The sequence below is a fragment of the Marmota flaviventris genome, chromosome 8, assembly GCF_047511675.1.
Source record: "Marmota flaviventris isolate mMarFla1 chromosome 8, mMarFla1.hap1, whole genome shotgun sequence".
In the NCBI taxonomy this organism is placed as follows: Eukaryota; Metazoa; Chordata; class Mammalia; order Rodentia; family Sciuridae; genus Marmota; species Marmota flaviventris.
In genome coordinates, this window is record NC_092505.1 from 14,376,991 (window position 1) to 14,398,616 (window position 21,626).

Sequence of the window (21,626 nt, forward strand, 5' to 3'; positions counted from 1 at the left end):
TTCTCATACACACTCAGAGAGAGGAGGTCATGTGAGCACACAGAAAGGTGGTGGTCACCTATAAGCCAAAAGAAAACTCAGGCAGACACCTTGACATCCATAGCATAAGGGAGGTGATAGTTGGGTAGGACCTGTAACAATTCCCCCTCCTACCCCAATAAAACTGAACTCACAAAGAAGTGAGTTGTGCTCTCCTCTTTGCGTCCACCTGTCTTCTCCTTTGGGGGTGACTTTTTCCTAATAGACTTTGCTATAGTTTGTGTCTTGCTCAAAATCTTCTCTTGCAAGAACACAAGAACTGTGAACTCAACACAAATCTCCATGAATATTGATCATCTTGTGTTCCAGGAAACAAAGCAATCTGCTAAGACTAAGATTAGTTGGGCACAAGGCGTGGACTTCCCAGCCTCCAGAACTATAAGAAAATAAGCTCTTGTTTAAGCGACTCAGCCTATGGTCTTGTGTTTTGGCACCCCGAGTTGATGAAGACAGAGTCGAGTAGGCATCACCTCCCTGCTCCCTACAAATTGTGGGTAAAAATTGAGCATAACTAGCTCATCCTTATCCCTGTGAAAGATTCGTCTCCCGTGCCCCTACGATAACTAGGAAAGTAATCTAAAGCCTTGGATTTAAGGGTTCCTGCAGCCAAAGGATTACTACAGCCAGAATAGACTTAGTAACTTTGTTTCTTAAATAAGATAGCGTGTGAACCTTATCTTAGGGTCCCAAATATGCTGTATTCCAGAAGAGGAATCTTATTTGTTGGAAGAGAAACAACCCTCAGCTAAATAACAAGAAACAAGAGAGAATAAACATTGGTCACAGCACAGGGATCGATATCAGCAAATGGTGAATCTGTCTCTATGTACCAGCCAGCTCTCTCTTCTGAACCCAAACATGCCCCCTACCACCAGCATTTGAAGCAAAGGAAATGTACAAGCTATCTAAACCAAGATGCCAGCCCTGACGCTGAGCTCACAGGAGATTCAATCACCTGGAAAAGATCCTCTTTCATTGTCACCACAGAAAATATCTGGTGTGGCAACTGAAACCATCTACACCCACACAGCTTGTCATCCTCATTAGCATGATTTTGCTCTTCCAATGCCTTTATCAACATGAAGACAGAAATTTCTTTATTTCCAAAAACATTGGCCCAGGAAGATTAAAGCTGAAAATAATTTTATTATTAACTCTAGAAACTTCCTGAAAGATCTACCACCTCTGCAATAGAAAGCATCAAATGATGGTTTACACACCAAAAACTCTTCAAAACTCTATCCTCAAAATCCTTACCTCACAGTACCCATCATTTTTGTATCATGTTCCATATTCAAACCTACCCAAGCCCCTTTATTGAAAGACCTGTCTTAACTAGAGTTTAAAAATTCATAAATGTCCCAACTTTGCTGCCTGCCACCACTGAGATGCTCCTAAGATTCTGTCAAGGTGCTAATCCTGACTGCAGTAAGAATAAACTTAGGGGCTGGAGTTGTAGCTCAGTGACAGAGCGCTTGCCTAGCACATGTGAGGTACTGGGTTTGATCCTCAGCACCACATAAAAAAATAAATAAAGGCACTATGTCCATATACAACTTTAAAAATATTTTTTTAAAAAGAATAAACTGGGCTGGGGTTATGGCTCAGCAGTAGAGCACTTGCCTAGCACGTGCGAAGCACTGGGCTCGATCCTCAGCACCACATAAAAATAAATAAATAAAATAAGTTAAAAGAATAAACTTAGTTTTGTATCCTCAATATATTGACTCCATGATGTTTTAGGGAGTCAGCATTTTAGAGATGTCAGGAAATAACTGAGAGTGCCGAAAATGTTTAAGATGTTTGCAGGATGAAGCAAGAGAAGTGTTACTTCAGAGGAATGGACAGGAAGTGTAAGCATCCAAGCAGTGATATGGCAAGATGGGCCTCACTGAGGCCAAAAGTCATCACTATGACTGGAGGGAATGTCTCTGCTATGGAGCCAGAACGTCTTTGTGTGAATGCAAAGGCCATGCAGACAAAGCCTTGTGCCAAACTAATCTTAGTCTTAGCAGAATGCTTTGTTTCCTGGAACACAAGATGATTCACGTATTCACGGAGATTTGTGTTGTGTTCACAGTTCTTGTGTTCTTGCAAGAGAAGATTTTAAGCAAGACACAAACTATAACAAAGTCTATTAGGAAAAAAATCACCCCCAAAGGAGAAGACAGGTGAACTCAAAAAGGAGAGCAACAACTCACTTCTTTGTGAGTTCGGTTTTATTGGGGTAGGAGGGGGAGTTGTTACGGTCCCACCCAACTATCACCTCCCTCATGGTTATGGATTGACAGACTACATTAACTAACAGCATAAGGGCAACTCTCAGTCATCTTGGCCCAGCTCACAGGTTCTTTTTTTTTATTATTTTTTATTTGTTTTAATTAATTACACATGACAGTACAATGACCTTGACATATCATACATTTGAATCCGATGGGATATAATTTCTCATTTTTCTGAGTGTACAGGTTGCAGAATCACATTGGTCATGCAGTCACATATATACACAGAGCAATAATAATGTCTATTTCATTCTACTATCCTTCCTTTCCCCCCATCCCCTCCTCTCCCCTCCCAGCACTTCTCTACCCAATCTAAGGTAACACTATTCTCTCTCTTTTTTTTTTTTTTTTGTTTCTCACATCTTCATACATGTATTTTGTATAACGATGAGGGCCTCTTTCCATCTTCCATACGATTCCCCTTCTCCCTCCCTTTCCCTCCCACCTTGGAAAGCTGGGAATGGAACCACCATTTGACCCAGCTATCCCTCTTCTCGGTCTATACCCAAAGGACCTAAAAACAGCATACTACAGGGACACAGCCACATTATAGCAGCACAATTCACAATAGCTAGACTGTGGAGCCAACCTAGATGCCCTTCAATGGATGAATGGATAAAAAAAAAAGTGGCATTTATACCCAATGGAATATTACTCAGCACAAAAAAAAAAAAAAAGATCACAGGTTCTAATTGGAACTTGTCTTACAGGATTTATTATTAGTGGGCTCTGGTCTTAATCATCCTGCTTTGATGGTCTGGGAATCTCTGGTCTGTGTTGTTTGTTCAGGGTCTTGCTTAGGATGTTTTAGTAACAGAGCCCTTGTGAGTAACCACACCTTAACCTTTTGGTTTATACCTCCTGAGTTTATCTATCTCCCTTCTATTGTAAAAAGGAATAAATTATAGAGCTCAGACAAAACCGAGGTCCTGAACTAGTTGTCTTGTCAGATCTTGTGACACCATTAAGGCAAGGCTGTTGATTAACTGATTTATTCTACCCTAAATATTTTCTGAAACCTCTGATCCACTGCTCAGAGTAACCACTACCTAACAATGGGATGTCTGCAAAGAACTTTTCTGAGGCCATCTCCCTCTCACCTCCCTATCTCCCCTGGGGCTCTGTCAAGAGGCAATTGCTCATCACCTTCAACCTTACTGATGCAGTATGGGTCTTCTTACACAACCCCTTCACACCATAATAGCAGAACACAAAACCCCTTAGCTGCAGTCTAGAGTTAGATCCTCAGCAACCCTGTAACATGCATTACAACTTCCTGATCCCTTTGGTTACAGAATCATTCTTTATGATGGGTTAGACCTTGACCTCAACAAGCTGCCATCTTTGGTTAATCTTCACTATCTATCTTATTATATCTATATTATTATATCTTTAACCAACAATCAGGACTTGACCTTGGCCTTGCCTTGTCTCATGTGGTGCTGGACAGAAACTGTAAGATGGACATGCTTGTCCGAAGCCCAGCGTCCTCTGAACTTCAGCCCACCCCATAGAGATAAGGTAAGGAGGGGGAGGTTTACAGGCAGATTAAGATGTAAAAATAACAATTATATTGGGAGCAGAGCACTTAGTATTGTTCCTCCCAACTGCCTTAGCCTCGTTTTTCCCCACATTTTTTATTGGCATATTATGGTTGTATGTAATGGTGGGATCTGCCGTTACATATTCACACATGCACACAACATAAGGATAGAACTTGGCCAGTATCATTCCCCAATGTTTCCCCTTTCTCTCCCTTACTCCCTCCTCCCCCTGGTCCCTTTCCTCTACTCTACTAATCTCCCTTTGATTTTCATGAGATTCCACCCACTTTTCTTTTCCTTTTTTTTTCTCTCTGGTTTCCATATATAAGAGAAAATGTACAACTCTTGACCTCCTGAATTTGGCTTATTTCACTTCACATAATGTTTTCAAGTTCTATCCATTTTCCTGAAAATGACATAATTTCATTTTTCTTTATGGTTGCATAAAACTCCATTGTGTATGTGTACCATATTTATCTATTCATCCATGGATGGACACACCTAGGCTGATTCCATAGTTTGGCTACTGTGAACAGTGCTACTATAAACATGGGTATGCATGTGATGCAGCAGTATGATAACTTTAATTCTTTAGGATTAATACTTTAGAATGGCATAGCTGGATCACATGGGGTTCCATTCCTAGTCTTTTCAGGAATCTCCATACTGATTTCCATAGTGGTTGTACTAATATGCAATTACATCAACCATGTAAAGATGTTCCCTTTTCTTCACATCCTCTCCAATATTTATTCTTGTTTGTACTCGTGAAGGCTGCCATTCTGACTGGTGTGAGATGAACTCTCAGTGTAGTTTTTATGTGTAAGTTCCTAACTGCTAACCAAATTGAACATTTTTTTCATGTGTTTGTTGGTGGCTTCCTTATTTACTCCTTTTCCTCATCATTGGAAATAGTTGGTACATTACTGAAATGGAGCCAAAGATAATCCATCAAAAAGAATATCATTCTTTTTTCTGCTTCTCCACTCCAATTCAGTGCCAGCAGTGACATAAATAAGTCTGTGTTTTCACATTAAGCCATATTCTCAATAGTCCTAGGATACTCTGAGTTCTAGATGCCTGACTCCCACCTCTATTTTCTTGATTGTTTCCAAACTGGGAAAAGGAACAGGGATATAAATTATTGGGCCCCCATTAAACTCAGAGAAATGTGATTAAAACAGAAAAAAAATGTAAATTTATAAAGGAACATTAAGAGCATTTTAAAAAAAGAAACTGAAGTAAAATAACAAGTCAACATAAAACAAGTCATAAAATCAAAAGCCAAAGAGAATGAATTAAAGTTTAATGGAAAACAAGATAATCTAGTAAAGTGAAATAAATAATACAAAAGGAGAACAAGAAAAGCCAAACAGCTGAAGATTTTTTGGAGTTGATAAAAATAAATATGAAAGCCAAAAAAAATTAAACCATGTAGATAATGCAAAAACATTACAATACTAGAGATTAAAATTTTAAGGCAAATAGTCAGGTACAGTAGCAGACACCTGTAGTCTCGTTGCTTGGGAGATTGAGACAGGAGAATCACTTGAGCTCAGGGGTTCAAGTCAGCCTGAGCAACATAAAGAAAGAAAGAAACTTTAAGGCAAACAAAAGAAAGATGAAAACAAATGATGAACTCAGTCCTTATTAGAGCTGAGTCAGATTAGACATCCCCAAGCCCCAGGTGGAGCTGCTCCTAAATGGGGTGTTAGGAGGAGTCAGCTGTCTCTCAGGGGCTGAAAGCCATATTTTCAGTCGGCACCTAACGTGATGGTTCCAGGCTCTTAGATGAAAATATCAGAAACCTAGAATTTCTTTGACCTTTTTACAAACTCCCAGACAAATCTTGATTGTCTTGTTTGTTCTTGGGTTTGTCTGCACACATGCCTACATGGGAAGAATAGAGACCACCCCTATTGTGTCTTAGTCTGTTTGGGATGCTATATCAAAACAACACAGACTGGGTAGCTTATAAACAACAGAAATTAATTTCTAACAGTTCTGAAGGCTGGAAAGTCCAAGTTTAAGGTGTAGACTCACAGATGATGCTTTCCAGCTGTGTCTTCACATGGTGGGAGGGCAAACATACTCCTTGGTCTCTCTCTCTCTCATAAAGCCACTAATCCCAGTAATCACCTTCTTAAAGACTATAGAGGGGATTATTATTCTAACATTTGGAATTTGGGGGGGACACAAACATTAGCCTTCTAATTCTTTGGTCTTTTCCTCTGGACACCCATTTGTTTGTCCATTAGCTCATTTGACAACCATTTATTGAGACCATATTCCATTCAATATCTAGTTGTTAGTACTGGTGATACAATCTACCTATGGTTGAGAAACATTATAAATAATGTTTGTCATTACAAGTGAGGTAAATGCTCTGAAGGAGAAGCACAGAACCCATCACAATGACAAGCAGGGCATGTCTGGGAGTCATCAAAAATTTTCTAAGGAAAGTGTTTGCTTAGAACCAACTAAGCCAAAGGGAGAGGAAGAACATTGTAGCTAAAGAGAACAGCAGGACTGAAGACTCCAGGGCAGAAGGGACAAGCTGAACAATTGTGACCAGAAGACCTGCAGAAAGGCCAAGAAGAAGAAGAAGATGCGGATGAAATAAGCAGAGGCCAGAAGCTAGATCCTAAAACCACAATAAAGATTTGCATTTTCTTTTTTCTATTTTCTTTTCAAGTGAGGAATATTTGACCCACTATTTGAATCTAGTGGATATGTTGCCCTCGATGTTTTGATTCTGTAGTTATTAATATAGTTCAACCTAAAATTAACAAGTTTTTTAGTATAGTTAATATAGTTAAACCCAAAATTAACAAGTTTTCATTCAAAAAACATGCTTCTTGAAATTAAATAATTTTAATTCCTTGATAAATTACCATACATATTTACCTCGATTTCAATTTTCCCCATTTCCTGTTAATAACGTTAATGTAAGATAAATTTTTATTGTAAACTTTCAAAGAAAATGTGTTTCATCAATTGTTTTGCCCTCAAGTTTAATTTTCAAGAATCTGGTTATAAATTTTCTAAAGGTTTGATTTCTCATAGTGATTTTTTTAATTAATCAGATTTTATTAGATATCATTTAGCCCCTTTCAGTATTATTTTGTGTCAGTTATGTTTGTAAGTAATATTTTGAGTTAGAGAAATGTGTTTTTATTTACTTTTTAGCTAATCCATGATATAATCTTGAATTATTCTATTGTTTCTGGCTGATCTATTTAAAGTAGTTCTCACACTTGGCAGTCTCAGAATTCCTCTAGCCTCTTAAAAATGTTGAGATTCTCAAAAACCTTTTGTTTTTGTGGGTTATAGCTATCAATCGTTGCTGAATTAGGAATTAATCTGGTGCCTTTAAGCATTCTTTTTTAAAATTACAATAAAATCACATATTCACACATGTGTTTATTAAATAGAACTATTTTCCAAAACAAAAGAAAATGAGAAGAGTGGCATTGTTTTACATTTCTGCAAATCTTTTATATGTGGCTTAATATAGGACAACTGGTTTCTCTTTCAAATTGTTGTAGTATCACACATCACGTGGGACTCTAGAAAATTCCGTACCAGAAGAATAAGAGAGAAAGTACCTCACTGTTAGGATGAAAATATTTTTGTACTAATGGATCCTGAAAAGGTCTTGAAGAACCTCGAAGTCTTTAGACCACACTTCTGAGATCTGCTGATCTCTGGCAACGTTTCCCAATGTATTTGACGGACAAGGAAACATTCTTTTCATAATTATATATTTTAAATGCTTATTAGAAAAAAAATGTAACTCATGATACACTTGACACATGCGATTATTTTTTAAGGCGCACTAAGTGTGTTCCAGTTTAATTTATACACATCCAAGTCAAGAAACCCACCGAAAACGTTTTTGTTTTCTACAGGAAGAATGGATTGCTTCCACTGGGAAACTATTTTCTTTGAAATCAGCTGTGTGTTGATGTAGAAAGACACAGCAGTCAGCTTTGGAAAAGGTTTTGGGACAGTAAAAGGGTTTATATTTCCAGGAAGTAAAAAAGAGGAGCATAGATAATGGTTACGAATGTGCACGTTGCAATCCGGGTGATCTAGGTAGAAATCATCTGCTCTGTGGTCTTCAGTATGATATTTACTATTTGTGAGTTTCCGTTTCTCTTCTATAAAATGGAGATGATAATATTTTTAATTTGTAAGCTGGATCATTAACAAAGATACTGCAGGTAAAGCAAAGCACACGGAACCTGGCATCTGTGAGCACTCGACAGGCAGCACACCTTATTAGTGATTTTGATTGGCACCTTCACATTCCCAGTGCCTCCTTCAGTTCCCAGCACAGAACTGACACCCATCGATAGTTTTGGGGGGGATGAAGACAGGGGCACCATTTCAGGACTAAGGGCACACCGTCCTGACACGCTGATGTCAGGGTCTGGAAAATTACAAGTTTGGGAAGTGTGGTTTACTGGTCAGAAACCGCAAACACGCTGCGAATCTGCCCTGGATCTCCATGCGCATGCGTCAGCCCAAAAGCCCGACCGCGCTCAAGGCTCTCGGCAGGATCGTTCGACCTGATCGAGGATCGTCAGGTCGGCTCTGGCTGCTGGAGCTACTCTAGTTCTCGCGAGGCTTCAAGACAGGCGGTCGGCTGGGGAGAAAGGAGGGACGGGAGGCGGTAGCACGCAGCGTCCCCAGAAGGCTGTGCGTGCCTCCCGCTTCCTCCCCTTCTTCCGATCGAGCGCGTGAACGGCTCTGTGCAGGCTGGCCATGGCGCTCCACGTCCCCAAGGCCCCGGGCTTTGCCCAGATGCTCAAGGAGGGAGCGAAAGTAAGGGGTGGAACGAGAGGGTGAGGTGGGAGAGCCCGCATGGGGTTGCGGTGGCTGTAGAGAAGGAGAAGGGCCTAGTAACGGGCCGGGCATGCTACCTCTAGCACAGCGACCGGGGGAGAAGATTCCAGAAAGGGAGGAGTACTCGAGAGACTCGGCCGCCAAACCCCGAGTCTTTTTTATTCTCTCTCTGCTGTCGAGATCTGAGGCAGCAGTATTGACGACCCACACAGTCTAGCTGGGCGAGCGTCCTGCTGCTCCTGCGTTTTCCCCTCCAGTACAGCGGGACTCATTAGACTCTCCTCCTCAAAGGGATTTGTAAGAGTGAAGTTGAGGAGATGAAGTTGCTTTGGGAACTGTGAGGCCGATTAGCACACAATTCATGGATTACAGGCTGGGGAGGGAGAAGGAGCAGGCGATCCAGACCTGAGGGCATAGGAACAAGAGCCAGCCAGTTCTTGGTTGTCTCTTTCCGAGTGAGAAATTGTGTGGTTAGTAGGACAGTCCAAATGGATTCTGGTCCCAGCTCATTGTAGCCAAGTTGACATAAAACGTGCCTCTCAGCGTCCTGTTTTCCTCATCTCTTTTTTAAATTGAGGAAATTGGAGCAAAATGTGGTATCTCTGAGTTCCGAGTGCCTTATTTACCTGTGTAGCCCACAGGATAAATGACACTTTGCTCCAAATACTACTTAGTTTTATGATCTTGAATGTGATTTCAGGAGCATAGTTTTTAAAAAATGTATCTTAACTGCACACTGAAAATATTGTCTTTTGGATTGTCCAAGTTGTCAAATAGTGGTGTTCTTTTTTTTTTTTTTTTTATCTCCCACGTTTATGTGCTTCATTGAAGAAATAGATTAGTGTGGTTGAATATAAGGTTTTATGGAAGGTGGAAGGAGCTAGGTTCTTGGTTATAGGATGTACTTTGGAGGTAATTTGTATACCAAATAGATGTCAGGGTATGATGTATGTGTTGGGTTTTCTTTTTGAAAATAGTTTTGATTGCTCTAGAAATGTCAGGCTGAAATCTTAGCTTTGAATTTGGTATTGATAACTCTGAAAAGATAATTTACTTGAAATAGTTTATCTCCTTTCTCTAATTGGACTTAATTTTCCTCCTGTCCTCTTCACTACACAAAAAAAATTAAAAGCCTATGTTTTCATGTGTAAGTAGATCTCTGTAGTCCCTAAAAAGCATACTGCTTTATTCATTTCAACTAATGAGGAAATTGTGTGGAGAATTTTATAAATATCAAGCTACACCTTTTACATGTGTAAATCTTGAATGATTAACTCAACAATCCTGTGAGGTGGATACTATTATTATTGCCCAGATTTGCAAGTGAAAAAATTGCCCAAGGTCTTGTAAATTAGCCAGAAAGCTGAGATTGGTGATCATGGTTGGTTTTATGGGAGGTGGTGTTCAGACTCTGAACACCAAGTATGGAATACTTACACAATACTTGATTTTTATTAAAAGAAAAGCAAAGATATCTTGTGCTGGGAAATTCTTGTTTATTGTCTTATTTTATTTTACAGCATTTTTCAGGATTAGAAGAGGCTGTGTTTAGAAACATACAAGCTTGCAAGGAACTTGCGCAAACTACACGTACAGCATATGGACCAAATGGTAATTTCCAAATTCATGTTTTAAAAATAGAGTAATGGAATCCTTTTTATTTTTCTTTCAAACTTGTTCTGAGGATTATATTTACAGTATTGCTTTGAAAGTTTATTTCATTATTCAGTAATACCAGTACATTCTTATTTGTTTATTTATTCATTTATTTATTGGTACCAGGAATTGAACTCAGGGGCACTCCGTACTGCTGAGCCACATCCCCAGTCCTGTTTTTTATTTTATTTAGAGACAGGGTCTCACTGAGTTGCTTAGCTCCCCACCTCTCCATTGCTGAGCCTGGCTTTGAACTCGAGATTCTCCTGTCTCAGCCTCCCAAGCCACTAGGGTTACAGACGTAAGCCACTGCACCTGGCATATTTCTGATTTTTAATCAGCAACTTAGAGCTCCAGAAAAATAGCGATCAAAATGTTACTTTTAACATATTGAAAGGATGTAAAAATTACAGCACTTCCACTTCCCACACCCCCCTCCCTTTTTTGAGACAGTATCTCCCTTAGTTGCCCAGGCTGCCCTTGAACTTGTGATCTTCTTGCCTCAACCTCCTGAGTTACAGGCCTGTACCCCTGTGCCTGGCTCTTGAACCAATACTTTATAAAAAGTGACATTATGCTATGTGCACACCTGTAATCCCACCAACTCAGGAGGCTGAGACAAGAAGATTGCAAGTTCAGAGCCAGCCTCAGCAACTTAGCAAGTCCCTAGGCAACTTGAGGAGACTCTGTCTCAAAATTTTAAAAAGGGCTAGGAAGGTGGCTCAGTGGTTAAGCACCCCTGGGTTCAGTTCCCAGTACCAAAATTAAAATTAAAAAAAAAAAAATGGAAAGGGGACATAAGATTTTTCTACTCTTGCCTTCACCAGTTGAAATAAAGATGCAGATCTGTGAAATAAGAATTAAAATAAATATAAGTAGATTATTTTGGTTTTTATACATGTTAACATAATTTACATTTATGGAACACTTTTTGCATGCCAAACATGTTGTAAACAACATGGAAGTCCCGTGTAAGATTTGGCATACTTGGTAAATATTATAGGAAATTAGGGGGGAAAATATGGGCCCATGGGCTCTGAGATAGAATGGAATATAGATTTTTTTATAACATTGTTTTAAGAAGTAAATACAAATTTTGTTTCTTGACTATGTTTTTCTGGGTATTTGGGAAAATATTTGAGTAATAATGGATTTTTTTCTTTTTTTAACTATTATTTTTGAGGAATGAACAAAATGGTCATCAACCACATGGAGAAGTTGTTTGTGACAAATGATGCAGCCACTATTTTAAGAGAGTTAGAAGTAAGTTATTTCTTTTTGAAACAACCAAGAAATGTTTTGATGAAATCAAAAATTAAATATATTTTATCATAGAAGGAAATTTCTTACTTCAGATTGAATAATAAAGGGCTACTTTTTTCCAACTTGAAATTTTATTATGCAGGTGTATAAACAGCTCTAGGTTTAATGTTTTAAAGTCATATTTTAAAAATCTATTATGTTATTAATGTTTGGAGGAATTAATTATGATAAGGTACATTTGCTAATAATGTCAAATTGATTTTAGAGTGACAATGAAATGAATTATTCTATAATATAGAAACAGCTAATGAGCAAAACATTTTTAGTCAAACAATTTGGCTTTATGAAAATAAAAACAAAAGTAATCCAGACACTAAACACAAATTGGAATTTTGCTTTATTCAGCAGCAGTTTTAATGTTATAGCCTATAGAACAAATACTTCTTGCAGGGTTATAAGAAAAGTCTGGCACCTAAATGCATATAGCCATTTCTCTGTAGCTGCCTTGTAATTGAAGGATATGTTCGACTTCAGGAAATTTTCCTGATGGTTAGCCTGTAAAGAACTCAATCTTGTGTTTTAAATGAAACTGCAGATAATTCAACATCTTAACAGTATTTTCAAGGACATATTTAACTCCACAGATTATTTGTGGAAGAACCCATTGTAAGTGTTGATTTTTATACACTGTGATGTTCTCAGAAGTTATTAAAGTATAATAAGGATATTATTAGGGTAATACCACAATATTAAGTATATTTTTTATGGTTGTCAATAGTTATTACTTGTTTCTATACAAATATCTAAAATTGACTCCTAAGAACAAAATTATGTAAATTTTTTGTAGCCTTTTAAGAAAATTTTTACCTTTCTTTTTATAAACCAGAAGTGATAGCCCTTATGGCGGGAACATACAATGAAATTAATATTGAGGTTCTTAACCAAGTCAAGTGATGTCTGGTTTTGTTCCTCTGAAGATATTTTAATGTCTAGATCTAGTGGTTGGAGTTGCTTTATTTTTTAATTTAGCACATAATAATGTGCTGAACCTTATGAGTTGTATGTAATGGATGATGCCCATCAAAAGAAGATGTATTGTGAAATTGTTTTCATTTATAGTTACATATTTGTGTTGATAGACCTAGAGGGACTTGGATTTTCTTGTGACCACACTTTTTATAGCATTTAATGATCAAATGGAATTACCTGGCATATAGGGAAATTAAAGTCTATTTAAGAAATGGAAATTGATGATTTTATGTTACTCTAAGGATCAAAAATTTTCGCTCGATATTTCTTCTTATACCAGGTACAGCATCCTGCTGCAAAAATGATTGTAATGGCTTCCCATATGCAAGAGCAAGAGGTTGGAGATGGCACAAACTTTGTTCTGGTATTTGCTGGAGCTCTTCTGGAATTAGCTGAAGAACTTCTGAGGATTGGCCTGTCAGTTTCAGAGGCAAGTGCTCATTTTATAACTTATCCCTATTTAATTTTTGTCTGTATATACACTACTGTTTAAATTTAAGATCGTTATTAAAGGAATAGCTAACATTATTGAGCTCTTTACTCTGTGCCAGGAAATACAGTACATGTGCTTCACATGCAGTGCCATTTTATCATCAGAAGAATCCTGTTAGTCCAATTAAACCCATTTTATTTTAAATGAGGACAGTGAGACTTAGTTAGAAAAATATTGCACAAGATTTTATACCTCGTAAGTGGAGGAGTTGAAATTCAAATCTGGGTTGTCTCCAAAACCTATTCTCTCTCATAACTAGTAGGCTCTGCCATATATTAGTCTGTAAGTATAATCATTTTATATCAAAAATACCATATTCTTGGGGTTACAAAAAAAGAATTACTTTAAGTCATGTGAAAATTATGTGTTTGAAAGAAGTACTTTTGTTCTTTACTTTTTAGGTCATAGAAGGTTATGAAATAGCCTGCAGAAAAGCCCATGAAATTCTTCCTGAATTGGTATGTTGTTCTGCAAAAAACCTTAGAGATGTTGATGAAGTGTCATCTCTACTTCGTACCTCCATAATGAGTAAACAGTATGGAAATGAAGCATTTCTAGCCAAGCTTATTGCTCAGGCATGTGGTAAGTACTAGTAAATGAAAGGATTCAAAATTAAAATATCTAATATGACTATAATGTTTTCTGTTATCTCAAAAAAAAATTTTTTTTCTTTTTGTCTTATTTTCCTAACAGTGTCCATTTTTCCTGATTCTGGCCATTTCAATGTTGATAACATCAGGGTTTGTAAAATTCTGGTAAGTTTAGAAAATTTATCGGCATTCTCTAAAAATTTTTTTTTTTTTTTTTTTTTACAAAAAAAAATTGATCCAAACTTATATTTAATCTCATGTTTTAGACAATTAGTGCTTAATTATCTTTTGGGGCATTATTTTACAACATTTAGTATTAATAGGTTGTAATGTTATCACCGATTAAGTTTAAGTGTATTGACGTGTTGTTTCCTGTTGTCAATCTTCCTTGCCATTCTTTTGGATTAAGAATAGTGTACAAAACAAAATACTAATTTCTTTGCCTTCTTTGTATATGCTGTAAATTTATAACAGTAAATTTGGACAATTTTGAGTGGGGTGAAATCTGATTTTTGCTCTACATTAATAAAATTCACAATGTAAAGATAACATTGAAATATGTTTTTGATAAAATTTTTTTATGTACTTTATAGTAGAAATGGTTTAGCACATTGGCATACTGATTATGTGGTTGAATTTAGCTTATGTGGTATGTATGCTCTGTGTGTATTTGTACATGTGCTATGTATTTTCTGTCTGGGATGCACCTTGCTCATTAAATTGCAAGACTATTAGAGCATAATCTTTAGCCTCGCACATTGCTGTAATATCAGCTACTCAGGAATCTGAGGTAGGAGGATCACAAGTTCAACACAAACCTGGATAACTTAGTGAAAATATCTCAACACTCTCATAATAAAAAAGGCTGAGGATATAACTCAGTGCTGGAGCACTTAGCAAAAGTTCCTGGCTTCAGTTCCCAATACCACCACTAAGAAGAAGAGCAGATTTTTGTTCTCTATTCAATCTATAGTACTAATAGCTGTTCCTGGTTTATTGGCAACAAATACTTTGGTGAATGGATGAATAAATGGTTAGAGCAGTTTTCTACCTTTGGTTCTTAGTACATTGAAGGACAACCTCCCCTTCATAAGTGGCTCATTCCTGTGGTGATTCCCACCTTGAGCAGAATGATCTGCTTTATGCCTACCATCCCCTTTTATAGCCTTGGGTCTCTGTCTTGGTGTATTGCTTCATTTTAGAAAAGGCTGTATTTGATAACATACAGAATCAACAATTTGGCATTAATGATGATCTTGGTATTCAATTTCTTAGGGCTCTGGTATCTATTCTTCTTCAGTATTGCATGGTATGGTTTTTAAGAAGGAAACTGAAGGTGACGTAACATCTGTAAAAGATGCAAAAATAGCAGTATACTCTTGCCCTTTTGATGGCATGATAACAGAAACTAAGGTATGTAAACTTCAAACCTTCTTGAAATTAAAGTGAAAATTTGGGTTACCTTTTCATATTACCATTTTAAGTTTTGATATAGAATTTGCTTTTAAATTAATAAATACCTCATAATTACTGAAAATTGCAGGATCACATTTATTTTTTAAGCCAGATTTTATATTCTTTGATATAAAATTCAGTTACTAAAAATTCTAAATTTGAAACATTAGATGGCACCAGGTTGGTTCATAGTCTATCATACAGCTGTTGGCATTTCAGCAAGTAAAATAAGGTGAGCACTCTGTGTGCTCTTTGAAAATAGTTTAAATGTCAACATTTGGTAAAATCTGAAAAAAAAGTGCTAATATAATTTGAAATTTTTAATTGTTTTTAAAAATATATGTAAACTTTTTAAGTTTGTATTTAGCTGGACTCATCCCTGCTTGAAATTTAAAGTATTGCTTTTGAAGGGTTTAGCTGGATTAGGGGAGAGGAGTGTCCATTTAGGAATGATCACAAAATTTAGGAAGAATTTGAGAATCATATCCTTTCTAGTTTTTGTTAAACTGTTTGATTTTCATAAAAGACAAAAAAGGACACCTGCCCAGCATAGCTAAAATTAAAGTATTTCTCCAATTTTTCCACTGAAGTACCTATTGAGGAGCATACACATCTATTTTGGGAGTGAAGAGGAACAAGCTGAGTGTTTATTAATATCATGTATTCTGCTTCATAGTACATGCATGTTTATTTTCATGTTTTCTCCCAAATTCTTAGGTTATTTCTTAAGTTAAATCTCATCCTATGCATTTGAACACCAAAGTAGTGAAGTGGTTTTAAGAGAATACTTAACTTGTTTTGCCAGGGAACAGTATTGATAAAGACTGCTGAAGAATTGATGAATTTTAGTAAGGGAGAAGAAAATCTCATGGATGCACAAGTCAAGGCTATTGCTGATACTGGTGCCAATGTCATAGTAACAGGTGGCAAAGTGGCAGACATGGCTCTTCATTATGCAAACAAATACAATATCATGTTGGTGAGGTAAGAGCTGGATTCTGTTAACCAAATTATAAATGATTTTTAGGTGTTGAAACACTGTGAATAAGTTCAGCAATTCTATGAAGGTAGTTAATAAAGGGAAATAACTTACAAGATCAGATAAATTATTAGATCAAATAGCAAAAGAATTTAGAGGGATATCAATAAGTAGAAGAGGAAACGGAAAAGGCATTCTGGGTAAAAGGAATAGCTTGAGACAATACACAAGCCTAGAACTTTGTCAGCCAGAGTGTGGAATAAGGAGTGTGCCTTGTAGTCCATGAACACATCTATAGAGAACACTAGAAAACTTATCCATTCCCATCTACTACCATTCTTAACACCTAATCAAACGTGCAGAGTGAATCACTGTACTCTTCCTTATATGTGCGGTAGAACACAGCAAAGCAAAAGCTTTATGTGTACATACATACCAGGTCCCTGGTGTTTTAGAACTATAAACCTCTGATTTCCTAAAGTGCTGATGGGAATAGGAAAGGTAGTAGAATGAATTGGACATAATTTTCCCTTGTTCATATATGAATAGACAATCAGTGAAACTCCACATCATGTACAATCACAAGAATGGGATCCTAATTAGAATTAAGTTATACTCCATTTATATATGTCAAAATACTCTACTGTCATATATATCTAATAAATAAATAAAAATATCAGCAGAACTGGGTAAGCCAAATATGCAGGAGAGTAGGATTTAATTGTGCTCAAAACACTCAGAGGTAAATAATAGTTTCGTGCTAGTTTATACATGACAACTCACATATCCAAGACTTGGTGTCTCTTTATATCTTTAAGTACTATATAGTTGGAATTAAATGTTGTATTAAGGTCTTTTTTTTTTTAAGGCTGAACTCAAAATGGGATCTCAGAAGACTGTGTAAAACAGTTGGTGCTACAGCTCTTCCTAGATTGGTACGTATTTTGAGAAACAATCAAAGATAGTTGCATCTATTTGAATTTTATGATAACAATCTCTTTTTTACAGACTCCACCTGTCCTTGAAGAAATGGGACATTGTGACAATGTTTACCTCTCAGAAGTTGGAGACACACAGGTGGTTGTTTTTAAGCACGGTATGTAGTAATGGCAAACTATGTTTGTGCAAATGTAAGTTGTTTGTTTTCTTTTACTTAATCCCTGAATATGTTTATTGACAGAAAAAGAAGATGGTGCCATTTCTACCATAGTACTTCGCGGTTCTACAGACAATCTGATGGATGATGTAGAAAGGGCAGTAGATGATGGTGTCAATACTTTCAAAGTTCTCACAAGGGTCAGTATTAACAAGAAGCTTCTTTAGTAATCTCTAATGTCTTAAAAACATAATTGGTGCTTCTTCAAAATGAGTGGTTTAGCCAGGCATGGTGGTACTTGCCTATAATCTCAGCTACTGTGGAGGCTGAGACAGGTGGATTTTTACCAACGATTTACCTTTCAATTGCTGAAGAATACGATAGTTTCTCAAAATGATCATATGAAGTACTTAATAGCAAAGCAAGGCTATTTCTTCACCGTTAAATAGTTTGTGGTTTTTTGTTTTAATGTACTAACTTCAGTTGCTAAAGCATTGTTGTCAGTGCCTAGAATGCAGATAAAAAAGGGCTGTCCCCTTTCTTCACTTTGGTCTTCCTTTTTCATGTACTAGATACTGCAGAAAGAAAATTTGTCTGATCGTTCATTTTTACCAAGTTTATAAGTAGATTTTGAATAACAATGGTTGAAAACTAGTCTGATGGAGTATTGGAATCTGAAAAGATTAGTGAAACTACCTTTTTAATGTTTGTTTTTGTTTTGTTTGTTTGGCTTTTTGGACAACTTACAGGATAAACGTCTTGTACCTGGAGGTGGAGCAACAGAAATTGAATTAGCCAAACAAATCACATCATATGGAGAGGTATGGCTTTTACTGTATAACTTTCTTCCCATTGCTTGAATAAAAAGCAATAATAAACACATTTTGTTTTAGACATGTCCTGGACTTGAGCAGTATGCTATTAAGAAGTTTGCCGAGGCTTTTGAAGCTATTCCCCGGGCACTGGCAGAGAACTCTGGAGTTAAGGCCAATGAAGTTATCTCTAAACTTTATGCAGTTCACCAAGAAGGAAATAAAAATGTTGGACTAGACATTGAGGTATTTGATTAAAAAACATGAACTTAAATTGCTTTGTGAATGCACAACCTAAAAATAGAAGCAGTACATATAAGGGGAAAATCAGAAATAGTGAACTGATTTATGAACAATTTGCTTTCTTAAAAATTAGTTTTCAGGGGAAGGAAAATAGCATGGATGGTGAAAGGAGACCCTCATCATTATACAAAATACATGTATGAAGATGTGAATTTGGTGTCAACATACCTTATATATAATCAGAAATATGATAAATTATTGTATAATGGTGTATTAAGAATTGTAATTTAAATTTTTTAAAAATTAGTTTTCATTTTATCTGATAGAAGAAATTTTTAGTTTTCCTTTTATTGATACTCTTATAGTGTGTATGGAATAGTATTTACACATGGTTACTTGTCTGGTACTTAGGAGTCAAACATGCAGGTTTTTGATTTTGAATATAAGCACTTTCACTGAAAAGAATTTAAAATGAAAGGATGGAAACTGTTTTGTGTTGACAGGCTGAAGTTCCTGCTGTAAAGGACATGTTGGAAGCTGGTATTCTAGATACATATCTGGGAAAATATTGGGCTATAAAATTGGCTACTAATGCTGCGGTTACTGTACTTAGAGTGGATCAGGTAAGCAAAAGTGAAACTTTGGTATCTAAAAATGGTAGTTTCAATATGGTTCAACAGTATGTTTTCACAGAACTAGAATATAGCATAGTTCTTTGTTTTCAAAGGAGTGTTTCCTTCCCCTCATACCTTAGATGTTCAAATCCCATCCCCCATTTTAAAAATTTTTTCTTCTCCTGTAGTTTTAAATTATACTGAAAAATAGAGTAATCTTAAATCCATTTGCCACAAAATTCTCAAAGTAATTATTAACCAATGAACTATTTATAAATACTTTATAGAATAAAGTTGTATTTGTTAGGGACACAGAATATATACAGTAAGTAAAAAATCATGTGAAATTAAACTTAGAAGAAATCCAAGGTGAATATTAATAGACAACTAGACTTATTTCTAAGCACAGTATGGACCAGTTAATAATTATTATATAACAAAATTTAAAAAATATATATATATTTAAATAAGGACTCTTTCATAACTGGAGGATGAGCAAAAATGGAACTGGTTATCCACTTTCACCTTATTAGAAATAAGTAGAAGGGCTAGGAATATAGCCCAGCAGTAAAACACTTGTCTAACAGTCCCCAGTACCAAGCAAAAACTGTTTTGTTGTGCCAGATTTGTTAATAAGAGGATTCTGAATCTGCTTATCAGGTAGTTTTCAGTAAAGAATATGATTGGTTTTTCAGTCAAGTTGAGAGAAGCCTAAGGAATTGTTTATTCTAGAAATGATGTGTTAAAAGGAGAACCCAAAGTAGAAGGGGACAAGAACAGCTTAAGTAGACTAAGATATGTGGTGAAAAGAAATCCTGATAGTGGAAGTTCCTTAACTGAGGAACTTTTCTGAATGCCAGGTAAGACTATAAACTTTTATCACAAAGTAATTTCCTAAATTTTGATAGTAGGGATGTTATTGGTATGTGCCCTTGGTTTTTGCACTCTGCACATAAAGATATATGAAGAACCCATCCAACTGTGTTAGCCAAGCTGGGATTAGAATAATTACCATCTTTAAAAGTCAGTTGTGCTTGATTTTATGCAGTATATATTCTCGAAAGAGACTTTATTATGAGCAGTAGTTGATGTAATAGGAGCTGGATTGATCTTTTTTCAAATACCTCTTTCAACTTATGTTCAAAGGAAGTATAGTACCCAAATAGATAACATCAACATCACCTAAGGTCTTGCTAATAATTCTCAGACCTTACTCCAGACCCACTGAATCAGAAACTCTGAAGGAGGTCTAACATGCAGCTTTAATAAGTTCTTCATGTAATGGTGATGCCTAATAAAATTTTGGGAACTACTGTTATTTTTATGTTGTTGGGGTTCAAACCAAGAGCCACTTGGTAGGCAAGCACCCTCCACACTTAGCCACATCCCCAGCTCCCTTAGGTTTAGACTTCTCATAGAGGCTTCTGAAAACAGGTGTGAAATCTACTGGAGTTCTGGTAAAGATGTTTCATGTTCATGTTGCTTAAAATAGAAGTCAAACCCCTTGATGTTGTACAGGATGATTTCTTCATATAAATTGGGAAAGCAGTGAATATTAGTTCAGCTTAATAGTTTATTTTAGCTTCCCCCAAACTTATTTGAGCCCACAGCCACTGCCACCATTTTTGTTTTTAAATAAAATCTTTAGATATGAAATCATTATACTGTACTTGGGTAAAATGTTGGTTTAGCACATTTTTTTTTAGATAAGCTGAAGAAAGGCTTGTGGCTTATTTTTTTTTGGTTACCAGCGAACTGGTGCTTGGATTTGTTTATGAACAAACACTTGTTACTGTTTGGTTCTCATTGGTAGGAGAAAGTTTCATTGTTAAACTTTTATCTATCAACTACTTCAGATTATAATGGCAAAACTGGCAGGTGGACCTAAAGCTCCTAAACCACAAGGAGATTGGGATAAAGATGGTTGGCAAGACGAACCTCATATATAAATAACAAATCAGGTGCCACACTGACTGGTTTATTCCAGGGATGCATGCAAAAACTTTCACATTTGCTTAAGTTATCAAAGTGCTTGTTTTGGAATGTCCTTTACTAATCTGTGTGAGTTTTTTTTTTTTTTTTTGCTGTTTTTACCCACAAAAGCAGGAAGCTTTCTCACTGCCGAAAGTTCACTATAATTTTTAACAAGGAAGCTAGAAAACTTTGTGCTGTGGTGTTTCATATGCAATATAGATAATTGATTGCTTATATTAAGAGGATTGCTCCATCTTATAATTGGCCAATAGAAAAATATTCTTAATTTGTGAAGTTTGAATTTATAAGCACTTTTGTGTTTTACAGATCATCATGGCAAAACCAGCTGGTGGGCCCAAGCCTCCAAGTGGAAAGAAAGACTGGGATGATGACCAAAATGACTGAATAGCCCAATTTTTACTATAGGTGAAGGTTGTATTTGAAGTAGTTCACTAGGAATTGCCTAATGGTTTTCTTATTCTCCTTAAATTAAGAAGTGTTTTGTGTTTGTATCCTTGGCTGAATGATAAAATAAATGTGTTTTACTGTAAAAGCCTGTCTGGTGACCAGCTACTGAATTTTTTTCAATCTTGTAAACCCCAGCAATTCTACAATGAAATTGATTGACACAGGTGCATTAAAATAGATTGGAGATCATAATCTAGAACTTATGTGTTTCTTGTATTTTTATAAACTGAGAAATACA

The 21,626-nt window shown here is 36.3% G+C and overlaps 1 protein-coding gene across 1 annotated transcript; it reads left to right on the forward strand.

Moving 5' to 3' along the window:
• The first annotated feature begins 8,564 nt into the window (after window positions 1-8,564).
• On the forward strand, window positions 8,565-21,580 carry Cct8 (chaperonin containing TCP1 subunit 8). The gene is made up of 15 exons (XM_027929149.3): window positions 8,565-8,695; window positions 10,237-10,327; window positions 11,556-11,635; window positions 12,945-13,094; window positions 13,559-13,739; window positions 13,851-13,912; window positions 15,023-15,160; window positions 16,008-16,186; window positions 17,050-17,116; window positions 17,190-17,277; window positions 17,362-17,477; window positions 18,027-18,098; window positions 18,171-18,335; window positions 18,836-18,955; window positions 21,248-21,580. The coding sequence occupies exons 1-15, from the start codon at window positions 8,636-8,638 to the stop codon at window positions 21,323-21,325; spliced, it is 1,647 nt and encodes a 548-aa protein (XP_027784950.1). The 5' UTR covers window positions 8,565-8,635; the 3' UTR covers window positions 21,326-21,580.
• Window positions 21,581-21,626: the final 46 nt, after the last annotated feature.